Source organism: Sitodiplosis mosellana, unplaced genomic scaffold, assembly GCF_009176505.1.
Source record: "Sitodiplosis mosellana isolate CC-2019 unplaced genomic scaffold, AAFC_SMos_1.0 Smas_scaffold_6191, whole genome shotgun sequence".
NCBI lineage: Eukaryota > Metazoa > Arthropoda > Insecta > Diptera > Cecidomyiidae > Sitodiplosis > Sitodiplosis mosellana.
Window position 1 is genome coordinate 1842978 of NW_022601432.1, and position 19077 is coordinate 1862054.

At 37.5% G+C, this 19077-nt stretch overlaps 2 protein-coding genes across 8 annotated transcripts in view; one reads left to right on the forward strand and one right to left on the reverse strand.

Moving 5' to 3' along the window:
- Window positions 1–19077, reverse strand: part of LOC129576675 (nephrin) — a 395651-nt gene that overhangs the window by 169693 nt on the left and 206881 nt on the right. The gene's annotated exons all lie outside the window — the stretch shown is intronic.
- On the forward strand, window positions 8683–9762 carry LOC129576684 (neuroserpin-like). Of its 3 annotated transcripts, none has more exons than XM_055462107.1 (3): window positions 8683–8920; window positions 9345–9498; window positions 9559–9762. In XM_055462107.1, the coding sequence occupies exons 1-3, from the start codon at window positions 8828–8830 to the stop codon at window positions 9693–9695; spliced, it is 384 nt and encodes a 127-aa protein (XP_055318082.1). In that variant the 5' UTR covers window positions 8683–8827; the 3' UTR covers window positions 9696–9762. The 3 variants fall into 3 exon arrangements, with proteins under 3 accessions (XP_055318082.1, XP_055318084.1, XP_055318083.1); XM_055462108.1 differs by lacking the exon at window positions 8683–8920 and adding an exon at window positions 9190–9281; XM_055462109.1 differs by lacking the exon at window positions 9559–9762 and having other exon boundaries at window positions 8683–9281; window positions 9345–9484.

Here is a 19077-nt window from a genome sequence, read left to right on the forward strand (position 1 = left end):
GTTTTGAACGACCGACAGAAAAAAAAAGAGACAAGTTTTGTTCAGTCGCAATTGATGGCGTGTGTATCGTGTATCCAACTAGAAAATAACAGCAACAACGGGCCGCTGTCATCTGAGTGACACTGACCAAAATGAATGGCATTATCAGTCGTGCATAGTCGTGGCTTTTTCATCGTCCAAAACATTCTAATTTGAGTTAATTAAATGGTCTCGGTGCAATGACTGAATTTTGTGGCCTTTAAATGCATTTTAAAAAAATTCGAATATTTTAATGTCATTTGTTTAGCCGATTTAAACGCTCTCCATGTACGTATCAAATGCGTGAACGCATTCAATTGACATCGTTTGGACGATGTTAGCAATTTGAATATTTTGTCTGATCCAATCCTCATCATATCTCATGATTAATTTAATCTGTGCTCTTTTTCCCGTTTCGAAATTGGCTCATTTTTTTTACGTTGTTTTTTTTGTTTGTCGCTATTCCACTCGGCATTTCTTTTGGCATGTCGCATGGAATCATAAATGACATGAACAACTTATGACGCACTCAACTAAAAAATTGTAAGCATGTTCTGCAAAAACTCCATTAAGATATCAGACCCATTGTGACACTGTTCATTCCACATATTTGTAAAATGATTGTGATTGCCAAAGTGCACAACAAACTGAATCGCATAATATCGGTCGAACAGGCGAACGGAATTAAAAAGAGAGAGAGAGAGAAAGAAAGAAACATGAAACATCGATGAATACAATGATTGCAAAGGCACACGAGATGCAGCAGCAGCAGCAGCAGCAGCAGCGCCAACAACAAAAACATTGTGCATTTATTTAAACATTTATAAATATAAATAAATTTTATTAATGTCTATAAATGCGCGAATAATCCCATAGTCCCGCAAGTATAATTTATTACAATGCACACAATTTTTTGGGGAGAGCAAAAAGAGAAAATGACAACAGCAACAACCGAAAAAAAAAATGATATGAGAAATGTAAAAACGCACAACGTACACATACATAGCATGCCACATTTTTCGCTTCTCTCTCTTTTTCATGCACAGCAGTCGCATACTTCAGGCCTCATCACAGCTCAAACCCCATTCACAGTGAATGAGTGAGTGAGAGAGAACGCATTTCGACATACACATTTGGCGTAAATACCGTTTGCACATAATACAAATTGTCAACCATTATTTATTGGTGTGTTTGCTGAATTTTTGAACTCCGTCTCTTGCTGCAATGTCTGCGCGTACTCGATAATTACTCCAAATAGGTCCCATTGGGTCGTGTGCACTGTGCACGCACAACAAGAGACAGATAACCAAAAAATATCAATTTGTTAAAAAGGTTTCATCGAGGGGCTGCGCACCACCAGCACCACTCTTCATATCATTTTTCATTCATCCTACTCTGTTTTTTTTTCTTGCTTCGTTCATTTCGTGCAAACAATCATCTTTTTTTTCCCCAACGTCGAAACTATTAACCAGGCTGAAGAGTTCAAATGGAGTCTGAAAAACCAGGAGAATTCGAAGCAGAAAAAAAAATCGACGAAGAAAAGGTGAAGTGTCTGGTGAATGAAATATATGTTACTTATTTAGAAATATGATGCTTTGACGCGTCCTCAAAACACATTCGATTTGTTTTGACCGAATGTCAAATCGTAACGCCAAATGTATTCGTCCTCCTCAAAATGAGCCCCTGGTACACATTTCGTTTTGGCACGATCATAGATTCAAATGCGTTGACGAAAAATAAAATTATAAATATAATTAGTCCGTAAATTGGGTCTGTTTATCGGCAAAATGAAATATTTATGAAAAGTTATGTGGTGTATGCGTGTGAAAATTGTGCACATATATATCGCAATGGTGTGAAAAAAAAATGAAACAAATTATGGAGACGGGAGGGTGTCGAAAATGTGGCTGGCATGATTTTAGCTTGAGCGCCCGGTTTCGTGCTCCAGATTCATTGCACTATTAGCAAACAAAACCAGAGATTTATTTTTGGGACCGGCCACCACCATCACCACTTGGTGTCTTCATATATATTTTTTTTATTGCTCCGCGCTGTACTGGCACATATAGATGTTGGTGTGGAATGTTAGCGTTGAAAGCCAAAACGAAAATATTATTTACTTTATGGCATTTTATGACATCGTTTTATTCAGTGCATGTAGTTTTTATGTGCTCGCCTTCAAGGCGAATCCCATATGATTCGAAGTCCCGCACTTTCACCCTCTCTGCGAAAGAACTCTCTCTCTCTCGCTCTCTGTGTGTGTCTCTCCGTGGCGTTTCCCATACAATGATGGGGCTGATTAAGGTGAGGCCTTCCGTTATGGAAACAGTCAATAAATCATAACCATTGCTACGTGATCGGTTTCAACTAATCTGCCCCACTGACAAATGATTAGTTCCTGCAACAACAACAACGCACACACACCATTCAGTTTGCATTACGAATGTGTTGAGAGCTACAACGAAGCGATTTTTACAGGAAACATACCACCACGTATCTAAACTAGAATAGATTGTAACCAGTGAAAAAGACGTAGAATGAATGAAAAAAAAAGACAGAAAGTATTTCATTTTTTCCCCTTCCTCCTTCATTTCGACGACATTCCAATGTTCTGTGCTTTGGAATTTTTCGACTAAAAATATTTTCAACAGATTTATCATTTTTATTTCGAATTGGCTATCTTCGACATTAATTCAATCACATTTTTCTCATTTGCTACAATTCATTCTCTCTCTCACACATCCACCATGCCTGCCTTCCTCCGTTTTTCAATCTAGCTCGCTCAATCTCGCAATACCTTTTTCTTTCTCTAACATTCGTTCGCATCATGAATTGGGAATTCCGTTTTGGCTTAGGTATTTTGGTATTATCAATTTCCTATATTGAATTGAGTTGTTGATTATTATTTTTTCCGTGCGCACATTTTCGACTTTGCAATTTATTTACGTAATTTTAAGTTTTCGCTGTAAACGAATGACAGCGAAGAAGAAATTACAGTGTGTACGGCATGGCGCGCATGAAGTAGCATTTTCAATAAATTATATGTACAAAAGTTCGCCTTATTTCATATGTTACCCGCTTATCGCTTGTTTGACATTATTCCGCAATGTATTTTTCCCAAGTGAAAGATGTACATTGATTTTATCATTTTTGACGTGTACGTATACGAACATTCTAATGTTGACATCAGAAAGGAAAGAGAAGAGGAAACGCTTTAAAATAAGGTAAAAAACGGATTTTTTTTTCGATTAGTACATGATAGAATGAACAAATTTTTCGAATGCCGAGCTAAAATTCACTATACACGTGTGTTAGTAAAATCACATCGAATAATAGAGGATGAGTGGATTGAGATGCTAGAGGATGTTTGCGACAACGATATACATATAAACACCTACACAAAATCACGCGAATGCATTAAAATTTATAGATGAATTGCTAACAATAATGATAATCATGTTGAAAAAACAAGTCGATGTGACAACAGAAGCATAAGTCAAATTCATCAACAGCCATCGAACATGAAAGAAGAGACACACACACACAGAGTGAAATGGTATTTATGTTATAAGGAATGGAGTTGTTGATGCCATCAACACGACAATGTTAACATGGCATAACACATTCAGCCGAACACCATTCAATACACAGATTATAGTGTGTGTGTGTGTGTGTGTGTGTGTGTGTGTGTGTGTATATATTTTTCTACATTAAATCAGGACACACACATCACTTTGCATCGTTCGCATAATGGATGTATACATGGATAAAGCCGAGCAATTCTTTACGTTCTTATCCTCGTGTAATTTTGACAGAAACCATCTGATTGAGTCAAGTGTTTGGCGCGCTCTGTTTACGTGTGCCTCAACTTTTAATGGTATGTTCAATGATCGTCGTTGTTTTAATGCGGATTTTACCATTATCGAATTTCAGTTTACCATCCGGTATCACTGCCGTCGGCGAAGTGGCCATGCCACTCACTCTCGCTAATTGAAAGAGAACATCACCGTTTAATGAATTCAATTTCGACGGTATTGAAATGAATTATATGTGCATTTTCGCAATCGTTGATACGATTGATTCAAGTAGTCGGATGTGAGTGTGTGTGCGCGCACACATATCGAACACAATCTAAGTACGCCAAAATTTATCGCATGTGTGTATAATTAGAAATGACAACCGGAGAGAAAGATAGAGAGAGAGAGAGAGAGTGAAAGGAAAGAGAACAAAAGCGAGCGAGAGATAGAATCAAGTGAATGAGATTGCCGCAGATGTCAATACCTATTGATTATGTGAAATGTGAAACAAATGTTTGTGAGGCATGTTGAGGTATTCGCGAGAGCTGCGGCAAGCGCATGTAAGTCCCAAATGGTGGAAGAGAATGAGTAACGAGTGTGGCTGTAAAATCTAAATCCATTGACATCTAAATACGGTATTTTCAAATGACCAATGGCTTAATGAACTTTAGCTGTCGTTGCACCGATGCCAACGAAACTGACCATAATTTTCTCTTCATTATCGACATGGGGTGGAATAATTAGACAAGCATTTATTGATGTCAATTCACCATGTGTACATATGAATCACATATCATCCTCCTCCTCCTCTCTCTTTCTCTCTCTCTCTCTCTCTCTCTCTCTCTCTCTCTTTCTCTTTCTCTTTCTCTTTCTCCGTTCGTTTGTCGCGCAAATCTCAATTTGTTTGCAGATTTTCAAGCAATTAAATCTGAATGATTGCAAGCAACTAGCTTAAACACTTGAATTACGCGTCCAATCCTTCTTTGACCAACATACATGAAAAGAGCAACTGATACCCATAGTCAACCTCCCTCTACCTCTCTCTCTCTATCGAACACGATGATTTAAAGGAATGAAATAAATTTTACACTGCATTTGTCATTATTTGAAGCATATATCACGTACGACTGTTCATTTCCAGTGTCCGAAATTGATTGATTTATGCATTCGCAATTGCAACAACACTCTCTCACTGTCTCTCTTTTGTTGTCGATCAATTCATATGGGGAATGTGTGCATGTTAGACACCAACTCTGACAAGTTTATCATCGAAAGTTTTTCATTTCGTTGACACACACACACACATACATACACATGGTACAGATGCAGTGCGACCGGCAACGCACAGCAGCTTGCGAACGAACAATAAAAAAGGAATCCGTGTTGATACATTTGCGAAAAGTTTTCCAAGCTATTAGAAGAAAAGCGACTTGTCAGTCAAAAGCAAAAACTTGGTAATTCAGTTAGTCTGATGGTGTTGCCAAACGTCTCAATGTGTATTGATCCTCCACACGCACACACACACACACACACTCTTAATATGTGTGTGTCAGATAGTATTACGCAATAGATAAGCACTTCGTCATCGATTGCCAAACAAATTTGCAGCTAATCGAAAGTATTCATGGATATTTGAGGATCGACAGGGGTGAAATATGAAATTATACTATGCTATCATGTAAATTACGATTGGCATTACACTCGCATAGTAATAGTCAATCATGTTGGTTTCATGCTCTCATCATCAGCAAACCACTCATAAGACGCAACACAAGACGCGACAGACAGACAAAAAAAGCGAAAAAAGCAGTAGCAGAACCGAATCACCGAAACAAAACCATCAATACTGTCGTCATTGCCGAGCCGTCAATAATAATTTATTAGTTGTTCGTAATATCTCATAGATATTCATTAATTTAATGTGTCAGACGCATTTCTGGGTGTCAAAGTCGCTTGGTTCGTTGCTTGCTATCGCTCACATCATCACAATCATTGAATGCAGCAATCGATCCAGTCATCACCAAGAGATGACATTCTCCGCAGCAAATGTTCATTCAGTGTGTGTGTGTGTGTGTGCGTACTGTTTGTTTTTCGGTAAAAGACACTTCATTTATTTGTAAATGATGCCAATGAATTACAATAACACATCACGAAATGATGTGGTGTGCATTCGCACAAAATTCAGCAAATGGCAATGCCGACCAGCACAACAACAGCGAAAATAACCCGATAACATTTTCCGTGTTGCTCATCAATAAAAGTGGATTTGTTTTTCGTTCGTTTTTGCATGCTTTCGCCAGCATTTCGCTTCAGATAATGGACCATATTTTTGTGGATGTCGTTTAATAATTTTTTTTTTTGTCTTACATTTTTCGGGTTTTATTTATCTTGACGTCGCTTTCACCCGCTCTCACTCATCTGTTTCACTTTTCGCTTTGTGATTATTCCCCAGCACTGAGCGGCCGAGCTGTGCGTACGCACGCACTCTGCATGCACATATTGTGTGCCGTTCTTATATTGTGTGATAAATCGCTGTTGGCTGCGTGATATATTGGCCGAAGACGAAACGAGAACGATTGATTAAAACACTCGACAAGATAGCGAGCAAGCGACTCAGCGACTATCAAATGTGTGTGTGTGAGAGAGAGAGAAACAGACACAACAACATCAACATTTTCTCTTTTAATTGCAATTTTACCAAAGAAATTACGATATTTTCAGATTTTAATGCGATAAATTGAAGCATAACCGCTTTTATTTCGTTTCATTCCATTCGATTCTCTCTGATCACGGTCTCCCTCTTTCGCTCACTCTCTCTCTGTGGACACATCAAATAAAACCGGCTGCGGTCGTATTTTATTTATTTTTTTCCCATTCAAGCGGCGCGCCATGTGAGCTCGGCTTAACACTCACTTTGATTTTCGTATCATTTTACATTTATTGTTAATTTTTGTGTCAATTTTTGTTGTTGCATTTTGTTGCCGATTTTGGGTTTGTTTGTTATTTTTTTCTTCATTTTGTTCTTCGATATGTTAATGTTCAGTCTAGTAAGTCCCATACGCGCACGCTAAGCAGAGGCGATTTTTATTACTGGTTCTTTGATAAACCATTTTTTATGACATTGAACATATTACCAAGGTTTTTTTTCTTCTCATTATTATTTCGGTCACTGTTTTTTTTTTAAATATTTTTCTTTCTTATTTGTGGATGCATAAGATCGCTTTCGTTGCGTTCCAAGCATTTGAGAGAATGACAATCGTCAATGGATGGCGGTTGTGTTCGTGATGAAAAAGCTAATTACAAGATGTGTATGGGTCGTTAGCTGAGCACATAACATGCACATCTGGGCGCATTTTCATCGTTTCTCAGGCCACAAATCGTCTGATTATGAGGCAAAAACATGCACTTTTATCATGTTCAGTCAATGAATGACTAAAATACCGTCCGTGCTTCTTCTTCCTTGGCTTGCCCTTGTATGAACGCTGTCTTTTGTGTGAAGCAAATCTTCCACTGAAAATCGCAATAAATAGCCATTTTTGTGAGTTTGCGATAAAAATCAGCAATTCAAATAAAAATTGCAAGCAAATTCATTCCACGAAATTCGAAAACAAATGCAATAATACTTATCGCAAATCGGTGGTGGTGGTTTGGTGCAACACATAAACCGGCAGCAAGTGTGATTCGCCATTTATGTATGCAGTTTTTTTTTTGAAGGCGCATCAACAACGACAGCAGCGAAGGAAAAAAATGCGAGCAAATAAGACATGTTTATGATCCGCTTAAAACCGCAAACAACAACGAGGAAATTTACATTTTTTTAAAAAATTAATTCCTTGTCATAATTACGAAGTAAACACGTCATTTGTGTTCCATCCATAAACATTATCTGTCGAGTACTTTTCTCAGAACGGTGCAAATGGGTGCATTAATTAAAATCCATGACTACCCACGAAAATTGAACATACATTCTTTTAACACAAACAGTATCACAAAAGAACATACTTTCTTTTTCAAATATTTAAAATCGAAAAGAAACATACTTTCTTTTACGTCTCACCAATAGATTTCTGACAATGGTAATACAAATGAGTGTATATGTGCTCATATCAGACTGGTCACCAAAAATGTTGTTGAATTTTAATGGCGGTTTCCTGTTCTATTATATATAAATATACCGATTTGTTAAGAAGAGGCAATTTAATAAATTTTTGAGTTAAGTTGATTTGATTAATAAAAAAAGCAGTAGTGAAATGAATGAAAATTGCTGTCTTTCATTCAAAGTACCCAAAATAGAGTATTGGCTTCATTTGCAGTCTATTTATCTATCGAGTCATACGTCCACCTCCATCCAGAAGAGAATATACGTTTTTTAAAGTTTCTTCGTTTTACTACAGTCAAACCTATGGAAATATTAAAAATTTGCTATCGTAATTACTGACTATCGCATCCAACATTTGACTATCTTGATTCAATTGTTTGAATTTACATATTTCTCTCTAGATTTGTTGATGTTGCATTGTTCGCTTGTGGCTTCGTTCAGAGTTGAGAATAGTGTTACAATTAAATATGAACTGGCGCAGGGAGTTTCAAATTTTACTTTTGATCTTTACCGGGTAAATTGAAAAAAAATCAATAAGTTCCATATTAATTCATATATTATATCTATTTCTTGGCCACAGCAAAGTATTCAATTAAAACCCACGGAAAATGTGATCATTTCACCGCTTTCGGTTGCAAACTCGCTTGCGCTTCTGACTCAAGCTACAAATGGTACAACCTATGCAGAACTAAGAAAAGGGTTGCACTTGAGCATCAATAAAACGGCCATTGCAAATCAGTTTTATGACCTTGATTCAAAGATAAAAGATGACGATTACACCATAGCCACTGTGAACCAAATTTATGTGCAGGAAAAGTGTGGAATCAGCGAACAATTTCAACAAATTGCAAATTCCAAATTTGCATCAGGAGTTGAACATCTCAATTTTAGGGAACAAAATAACAGTATATGAATGATTAATCAATTTGTTGAAAGGAAAACGAACAAAATCGTTCAAAATATAATAATGCCGAGCATGCTGAATAAGGAATCGAACATAATTTTGGTAAATACCATTCATTTCAATAACAATTGGCTCTATCCATTCGAAAAAGACTGTACGTACCGTGGCGACTTTTTTATCGGTGAAAATGAAACCGTCGAGGTCGAGTACATGTGCATCAAAACTCGAAATGTGTATGGTCCAATACACAATTACAAGTACCTACACGGTTTGGATGCTTCGGCGGTTGAGATCTATTTTGGTAATACACAATTCACGTTTGTTATCGTATTGCCCAATAATCGCACGGGCCTAACCGATCTTGAAGCCAAACTGAATGACTATGAACTTAAATATATTATGAAGAACCTTGGCAATGAGCGAAATTGACTTTGACATCGAATTAAATACAATTTTGAAAAATGTATGTATTTACAATCATTTTTATTATTCTATCATGGAGATTAATTATTTTTCCCACTTACAGCTGAATATTACTGAAATATTTAGTGACAATGCCGATTTAAGTGAATTTTCCGGATGCGATGCAACATTTCATGTTGATAAAATCATTCAAAAAGCATATTTTGGCATTGATGAGTTGGGAACTCTCGGGACTAAAGGAGGTCTCAATATTGGCAGTGAGTTTCTCATGTTCTTTGAAATGAAGTAGAATTCTCATGAAATCTATTCTTTTTTAGGCACACAGGCATTTAAAGTTGCTTTAAAGCTACCTCGTATCGTAGTTGATCATCCGTTTGTGTTTTTTGTTCGACACCGGGCATCTAATACTATTATTTTTAGCGGTCGTATTCAAAATCCAATACGCAAAAAGTAGCAAAAATATATTGTCATTTTTCGAATGAGATAAAATTGTTCACTTTTCATTTCTGCAAAAAATTTCATTTACTTCAAAGGTTCGACTTTGCATTTTATACAAAAAAATAAAAATTTTGCCACAAAACAGAGTTAGTTTATTTTTCACCACCCTGAATTTATTGCACTTAACGATTGATGTTTTCTTTTCAACACAATATTATTTTTGTTATTTAAAAAGAAGCAACATAAATTGTGTGCAATTTTCATTTCTGCATAAAATTTTTCGTCCATTTACATGTGCGAGCGCGCTACAAGTTCACACTATTCAAGCCAAGTTGAAAATGTGACAAATTTTCTTTCGATGAAACAGCACCACGAGCAAATAAATTTGGTTTTCAATTTTCATACTCTTGAAGGAAAATCATCGACGCAAGCGAAGAAAAAAATAAACTTTTAAATTTTTCGCTTCGTAACCGACAAGAAAGAAATGTTTCGGTATTTACAATATTCCGCTCTAATGTTTTGAGTGCTCATGTGCAGTTTGCAACAACTGGTACTAAACGAACGAACGACTGACAAAAACAAATCGCAAGTAAAACACGAGTTTTGGAAGAAGTGAGTGAACGAATGAGAAAAAATTGAGTGCATCGAGCCGTCGATGCTTCAATTGGTTGGCTGTTGAAGAGGCTAGAGAAAAAAAAACCAGGCAAAGCGAGAGAGAAAATGTTGGGACTAAAAAAAATTAAGTAACAACCAGAACTGTTCTGGATGAACATTGAAAAGAAATCAAGAGACTCTTTTCACTTGTGCTTATGGAAGGATGATTTTGTGTAAACATTAATTTGTGCTCACATTTTACCGGGAGATTGAGAGAAGTAGCGAAGTGAGAGGAGAGAGAGAGAGAGAGAGAGAGAGAGGAAAAAAAATCATACCAGTAGCAAGAAACCAGTAGCAATGCAATGCAATTTAGACGGAGAAAGTAAAAACGCATCCAGACGAAATGAATGGCGCACTGCAATTTGCATTTGATTTAAAGTTGAGCCAAAAGCCTTGCATTTTGCAGCGTGAATATTTATATCAAACGAAGTTCATTTGTTAATTCCATCTACGGCCCGGAATGCCAGACCAAGACCATGGCACACATTTCTTTTTTCTTCTTCTCCTCGCATTTCAGTTGCGTTCGTCGAACATTTTTATGTGTATACATATATATATATATGTGTGTGTATATATTGTGGACCCATCTCTTTTTGGCTTCGTTCGTAGAGAGAAAATTTTACTTGACTTGATGAAAAGTTTTAATTTAAACAGTGCGCCCATCATTGCAAACACACACATACACAGCAACAACGAGCATACAGCGATAAAGCGCATATATTACGGAATCATCTTACATCGCCTCATAGATATGGTGTGCGCATGCAATAGATAGAACGAGCACAAGCAAGAGCGATCAAGAGAGTGAAATGAATAGAAAATAAAAAAAAAAGCATAAATTTCCTTAAAGTTCTCGTTGTTGTTTTTCTCCATGAAAGCAAACAAAAATTGTACGTAACTTCCGATGCTCGGAGTTTTATTATCGGTATATTGGCGTAATTTGTGAGTGTTTTTCTATTCTGGCGCTTTAGTTTTAAATATTTTTTTTTCCTCATATTTCGTTATTATTGTTTTGCTTTATCTTTTGCGTCGCAGTTTAATTTTCTTACTCAGTTACTTTTGTAATGTTTTTCCCTTTCTCTCCCATCCTCTCTCTCTCTCTCTCTCTCTCTCTTTCTTTTATTTTCCGTTGTTGTCAGTCGTCCCGAAAAAAAGGCATCATACATCCATTCTTTGTTCGCTCCGCACCGTCTAGCGTCTTTTGCTCTCGGTTGTAATTTTCTTGTGTGATTAATTTCGCGTAAAACGTAAAGAGTGTAAAGTACTCCAAAAGTGAAAAATTAAAAGAAAAAGAAGTTAACTTTGCCGCTGGTGTAAGAAAAATGGATAAAATCACACCACGACCGAGTGAGCACAGCAGCAGCAGCAGCAGCAGCAACTCCACCACCAGCAAATGGATTCAGCTTCAAGTGTTTATTTCCAGCGGAGAATCGAACGAACACGAGCAAAAGCAGGCGATGGAGTTAAATACTTGGAAGAGAATAAAAAATAGACACCAACAAAAATACCCATCTTACGAAAAGATGAATTTGTGTGATAGATAAATGTTCGAAACTATGGAATGGCTGGCAACAGAAGCAGGGAGCGAACGATATCGCACAGTACGGATTTGTGTGTATGCGTGTTGTGCTTCAAGCGCATTCACGATACGAATGTCAAGCAGAGATGTAAATTTGTTTCGACGTTGTATTAAACATTCACTCAACAATTAAACGATTACGCGAAAGGAAATTATGTGGTAAAGTATTGAATTTCACTCGGTAGATTTTTTCAGTGATGATGATGGTGGTTGTGGGGACGAATGAGATAGAGAGAGAGAGAGAGAGAGAGGCCAAGAGAGGGAGATAGACGGGATGCCGTAAGAACGTGCATAAATGGGCAAAATTTCGAGGTTTCACTACACAAGGAGGTCGCATTCAAGCACGTTTCATTCCAACAGCGAATTTATCGGTAAATTTACGCCGATGCTTGCTTCAGCAGCGCAATTTAAACGATGTCGACAAGGACGCGGGCTCGACAACGACGACGATCTTAATGACGGTGGTGGTGGTGCACAAAAACGGCGGATGCCTCAGACCGAAAGGGGAACAAAATGGCAAGTGAGAGACGACGAAGTGAGGCGAAAAAAAGAAACAAAAACATAAACAAAAATTAAAGGAAATACAAGTGTTAAAATGAAATTTCGCTGGAGTTTTGAATACTATATCATTGAGAAATGGCATTAAGTACTCATTTACTTATACATCGCCATTTGATACATCCACAGACATACAACTCATCGGATGTTTCGTTTACTTTTCATTTGGGGCAAACGCTGATGCTGCTGCTGCTACTGTTGTTGGTGTTGTCATCATCTCCGTCGAGCCAAACGAAGAAAAACACCCAGAGTGCCATACAAACCGACGAACATTCGGTTTTGACATTATTGCTTGTGTGCTTTTTACATGTAAAAGATAAAATTATCTTTACGAAATGTATGAATGGATCAGCGAACGCCGTTGGCATTATCGAAGTTCAACAAATCTATATGGAAAATGCGCCCTATTTCTCCTCCTCCCGAATATATCCTATCTATATATTCGTTCTTCGTTCAGACACGGCTCACGAAAAGGACAGAGAAAGGGAGATTCCTTCAGAACAGACAATATTAATAATAATAATTGAAAAAGCAAGAGCGGGAGAGAGACAGCTGCAAAACGAAAGGAAAAAAAAACAAGTAAAAAACTTTGTTTGAGCGAAAATTTATAATCAAAACTTTCAATGTGTATAAATCCCCTTCAGGTATGACCTATTATGTAATTGTTCGCTTGCTATTTCTCTCTCTCTCTCTCTCTCTCTCTCTCTCTCTCTCTCTTTATCCCATTCTGTCTCAACAGCTGAGCATAGCATTTCCAGAGAATCACAGCCTTGTTTCCGCCACTCACAGTCGTCTATCGATCTCTGTCAAACTTGCCGCTTTTTCGCATTGAAATTGCGTTGTATTCATGTTTGCCCTTATTCCCATTCAGAACTAATTGCTTTAAAACAACTTTTTGTTTTCCCAATTCATTTCGTTTTTATTCGGTCGTATCGAGAGAAAGAGAGAAAGAGAGAAAGAGAAGAGAGTAGGGAGAGGGATATATTGGCAAAGCAAACGAATGAGAGACCGAGATCAAGACTTGGTTGGTGGCTTTTTCTTCGTCTACTCCACTATATTGATCCATTACTCATTATTTGGTTGGAGTGTTCAATAGCGCATCTTTCCTTCACTCAGTTCATATTTTTAGATCATTATTACCAGTTCCATGGCTTCTCGAATGCAATATCTCTTCTTTTTACTCTCTCTCTATCTCTATCTCTTTCACTGACTTTCTGCTTCGGTGTTATGTACATCACGAAGCTTGATTTCGATTGACTCGATGCCGAATTGGATTGCATCGATAGCAATGTCTATTTGAGTCTTATTTCCTTTTTTTTGGGGTGTAAAGTTTTGCATGGCGTTTAGCCAAACGGTGATGAATTCGTACAACTTAAACGCATCGACACCATGGCCAAAACTGTGTCTGTATTGTTTGCGCTGGTACTTGTGTCTTACACAAGTTGCCACACAAGTAGATGCGTTTTGAGCCAATAAAATTTTGTCGAACCCATAACGTAACGATATAGCATTGCACGCGATTACCGAAAAACCAGTTTCGTTTGTTTGTTCATCCAATCGATATTTTTCGGGTGCGAATTGCAAAGAAATAAACTGAATAATGCACGATAGATGTTTTAACTGCTGTTATCTGCATTTAATTACATGCATACTCTGGCAAACTGCTCTTTTCATTCTCGGTGTGTCGTTGCCGTCTTCGTCGTCGTCGTCGTCGTCGTCTTGTGGTAATTATTTTCGGCTTCATTGAAACTTGGGTGCTCTGCTTGTTGGGAGAATGGAAGAAAATCGGTGGTGCGAATTATAGATACACCATTTGTACTGAGAAGACAGACAATTAAGCCGCTTTCGCAAAAACAAATACACACACACACACCGAATCGAATTTGACAGATTATAGACTAAAGGTATTAGTTAAAATACCTAGCTGATGAACGTGAAAAAGAGAGAAAGAGAGTGACGATTAAAGAAGACAGCGGAAAAAAAACAACAACAACAACAACAACATTAAATGCCATTGAAAAGCGACAGATAGACAGTGGATTTGTGTGGATGCGACGACATCAAATATAATGAGAGACAATTTTAAGATGTTGGTTCTAACCCCTTTTTCCATGTTTATTCTGAGCCAACGATGCGTTTAATTCGACCGATTCGTGCGTTCGAACGAATTCAATGAGATAAATTAAAATAAATACAACGAAAATCCTGGGGCGGATACATAAAACATCGATGTGGATTTATCGGAAAATTTCGATTTTTTTTTCTCAACTAACGAGACGAGTTTTCGCGCGGGCATAATCCACCGTGTTTTTATTTCATTCATTCGTTCGTTCTTCCACTTCACCCGATATGCTCTTGTTTATATAAATTCACAAATAAACTTCGTTCAACAATTCGAAATTATAATTCAGTTCGTTTTGAAAATTAATTGGAAACAATTTTTCCAGTATGATAAAGCAAAGCACAGCCATCCATAAAATTGATCCATTGAGCATATAATCCGTTAATTTAAATAAATAGAAAATGTTTATAGAATTGTCTCCAAATGTGCTAGCACGCGCGCGCGCTCACTCACCTTCAGTTTTTTGTGTGTATTTCTACCGTGCTCATTGCACATACACACACCGAGCTAAAAGGAGGTAAAGTGTTTGAGTTGCATGTAGAGAGTGTAAAAATGTATTCCTTGGATATTTTGTCTACCATCATCATGGTAGCAGCAGGAGAACAAAATGTTTGTTTACAATACAATTAAGCGGCAGCTTGGTTCACAGATCAAAAGTTATGGTTTGCAATTTCCCATGGCATTCACCTGCAAAAGGCCATCATTGCAACTGCTTCATTTCACTTGACAAGCGTTCAAAAACTATATCACCAGCCATAATACACATCTTGAGTAGAAAGAATCTCCTCTCCTCTCGCACACACTCTCCCATTTTTATGAATTCATTTTTTTCGGTTAGTTTCTCTTTATGATTTTATTTGGCCGAAATGCGAACGCAATGTTTTCTTCGGATCAAATGCAAAAACAATATCAACAATGAAGGTGTAATAGAAATGGATTGATATTTGTGCGCAGAAAGTGTTCCTGTCTCAATCTCTCTCTCTCTCTCTCTCTCTCTCTCTCTCTCTCACTCTCACTCTCTCTGTATTGGCCAAAATGAAGGACACCAGCGTATTTGGCCACATTATGGCATGCCGATTTATGTTTGGTACTTGGAATTGCGTATTTTCAGTGCATTCTTTTGCTCGCAACAGCATGAACACAATTATCAATTAGTTCTAACGATTATAAATGACGACACCATGAAATTGTTCCAATTGGACTATTTGCACACGATGTCTCTATCTTTCTCTCAAAACTGCTTAGCTTCAACTGAATGCCATTGAAGATGATATGGCTTTTGTGTTTGTTTGTTGGTGATAATAGGAAGAAAGAACGAGAACAAACACAATAATAATAATAAAAACAATTTTGACGGTTACACAAAAATGCCCAAAACTAGTATAGTCACATATTGTAGATTGGTGCTTGAATTCAGCCCAAAGTAGCAGATTACATTGGATGGTTTTTGCTCGCTTTTACAACAAATGAGTACTATATCTGCCGATGTGTGTGCATACTTGCTCGCTTCGTGCACCATACCAAATTCGGTATTGGCTTTTCTTTTCTTTTTTCTCTCTTTTTTCTGCGTTTTCGTCTTTACTGTTATCGCGAGCAATTATTTTTACCCGTCTGACACTGGGAAATGGTTTGTGCATATATGAGCTTATCTCAACCGTTGGTGGTTGGAATCGAAAATGGCAATAGTCTCATTTTGTGATGACGACAACGATGCCGCGACGACTATGACTACGTTGCAGCAATATCGACGCGTTTAATGGGGGTATCTCATTTTCCCAAGTATTGCATTCAACGTTTAATGGTATCAAAAAAGCGTATGCTGAAAATTGCGAAGCACGGAAGAAGACAAAAACACCGCGTGCGCGCATCAACCAAAATTCGTAAGATGGCTTGATTATTATTTTTTCGGTATGAAAAGTGTGTATATCTCTCTTACATTGACGCGAGTTGCCATTATGCTAACCAAAGATTTGGCAAAACAAGAGAACAAATAGACGATTTTATCATTTGCTACTATAATTGAAGATTGAAAATGCGGCAAGTCAATGAATTGTAAATTAAGCCGTTTTTTTTTCACGTGTGTCGTTTCGATTTTTCCTCTGTGTGTGTGTGTGTCTGTGTTTCGGTTCATTTTAATAACACCGCATTTTTAAGCGCTAAAGATTATCGGAAAACAAATTTTACTACTCCATTTCGAATTCACCGCATTTGTGGTGTTGAAATACACACCGACTGACATATAAATTGCGGCGCTTAAAGAGAAGTGTTCAGTTTTACAAGAAAAAAAGCACCGCCAACTATAAATAATATAATGCGATTGTCTTTTGCTCTCACGTATCATACGTTTCATTCGTATTGAATGGATGAATAAATGAGCGAAGAAAAAACAATATAGAGAAAAATATGGTGACGACAAAAACCATCATCGCATAATCGTTTTCCGTAGTTTTTCGGTTAATTTTCTCTGCAAAAAGCCCGTGTGCATGTGGATTCTTTAGTCCTCTTCAAACGGCATTCGGGTATACCGTGCTTTATACTAATCAAAATGGCTCAGTCTACTTAAGCGCACATATTTACGAAAATCCGAATTAAATTCGCATTTCTTATGTTTTGCTTCTCCATTCGGAATGTGTGCATGTGTATGTGGTTGGTCGTTGTTCTCGTTGATTGTCTCAGCTTTTTTGTGTGTTTTTTATCTCTCTCTTTCTCTTTCTCTCTCTCTCGTTTTCGTTCGGGGATCCTTTTATCGTATGCGCAAATTCATTGGAAAATCCTATTTGGCAAATGTTGCGATAAAATTTGTGCCGACTGATAATAATGAATGAGTAAGAGTCGTATTAAAAATAGAGTGGCCACTCGCGATGACAACGAGTCGTATAATGCATAAAACATTCAAAAGCCGAAAAACCAAAAAAGAGCCTGACGGCCGAGCACAGAAAAAAAGAGAGACGAAGAATACAGAGGAAGATATGTAAAAATTGGTTTGAGCTGCAAATTAAGCGCCACAAAGTGTAAAGCAGATAGACCCAAAGAATGCACCAATGTTCGCATTTTAGCCGCGTTGCACGACAACGACGACGATAGCAGTGGCGGCGGCGTCGGTGGTGGTGATAGTGGCATCGAATTGGTTTATGCAAAAGATATGGTTTCCAAAAAGGAAATCCGAACAGAAAAAAAAAGTGAAATAAATGGGCCACTTGACGTTATTCAGGCACGTATAAAATCACAGCCACGAAAACTTGCTGGCTACTCTGGGTGCGATGAGATGAAATGACAATGGTGGTGGGCAAGCACCAAAAATACACATAATTCTTTTGGCTTGTCAAGTTTTTCCTGCTATTATCGATGACATTTATAAGACTGTGAAAAGGGTCTGTGGCTCTTTCTCTCTATCTCTCGTTCTCTCATTCATCTGCATTGGGGGCTGCCCGTTCTTTCCTTTCCTTTGGTGCTCGGATGTCGGTCACCACACACTTGATAACTTCACAACGATAGTTTATTTCGGTGTAAAATTAAATGTGAACCCCAAAAACATGATCTACACCATCGTTGCCTGCCTGGGTGTGAGTGTGCATGTGTGCACCCGCTCGTATTGTAAATGATATCAATGCCATTTGTTCGTTAATTAAATATTTTACATTCCAAACGAATCGACACATCGCCCAAAACGATTTACAATGTTGTATCGATTATTTGTTAATCCAACCATGCAAACTATTTTGGATATGCATAGTTTGCCGATTTCGAAAGACATGTATTTTTCCTTTCCGCTTTATTTGATTTCAGTTTTCTTGCATCACTCTTCTCGCTCGCTCTTACAATTAGTTTTGTGTGTGTGGTGTGCCTGTGTTTGTGGCAAAACTAAGATTCCAAATGAACATGTAAACCATAACAACTAATATGATTTGAGTATTTCTCGTCCCGTTCACGCTCGATACACACCAACCGAATTATTAGTTTTCAGTTTTCAGTTGAGTAATTTGTGATGTATTTATTCGTTTCCACTGTATTTATCACACAACAAACATTTCTATTAACATATCAAAGTATCAATTAATTTTCGGCATGTGTGGATGTGTATGTTCGAAATGTTTTCAAACATTACATGACCTCCCATTCCATCTGCAAACCTCTCTCGGTCCCATCTCATCAATGTGAATAGTTGAGATGCTCCGCATTGAAATGGCAATATTTGAATGTTTGTGGATTCGAAAGCAATGCGCCGAAAAAAGGCTCCGTTTATGTTTGGAGAAAGAAAGAAATTGGTCTAAGGACGAGAAATGTTTTCATGGAAGGTTCCAGCGTTTCAACATCCCATCAGTATATTCAAACATTGTTTTTTCTGCTTCATTTGTGCTCATGTGCTTAGTGGTTGCTCATTTGCCGCTTCGTTGTTGTTGTTGTTATGTTTTTTTCTCTGGTTTACCATTTTGTCGTTGTTTCAGGGATTTCATCCCAACTATGTCATTGCTATTTTCGTCATTT

Coding starts and splice junctions, on each gene's coding strand:
- LOC129576684 (XM_055462109.1), top strand. CDS start 8,828: ATGATTAATCAATTTGTTGAAAGGAAAACGAACAAAATCGTTCAAAAT.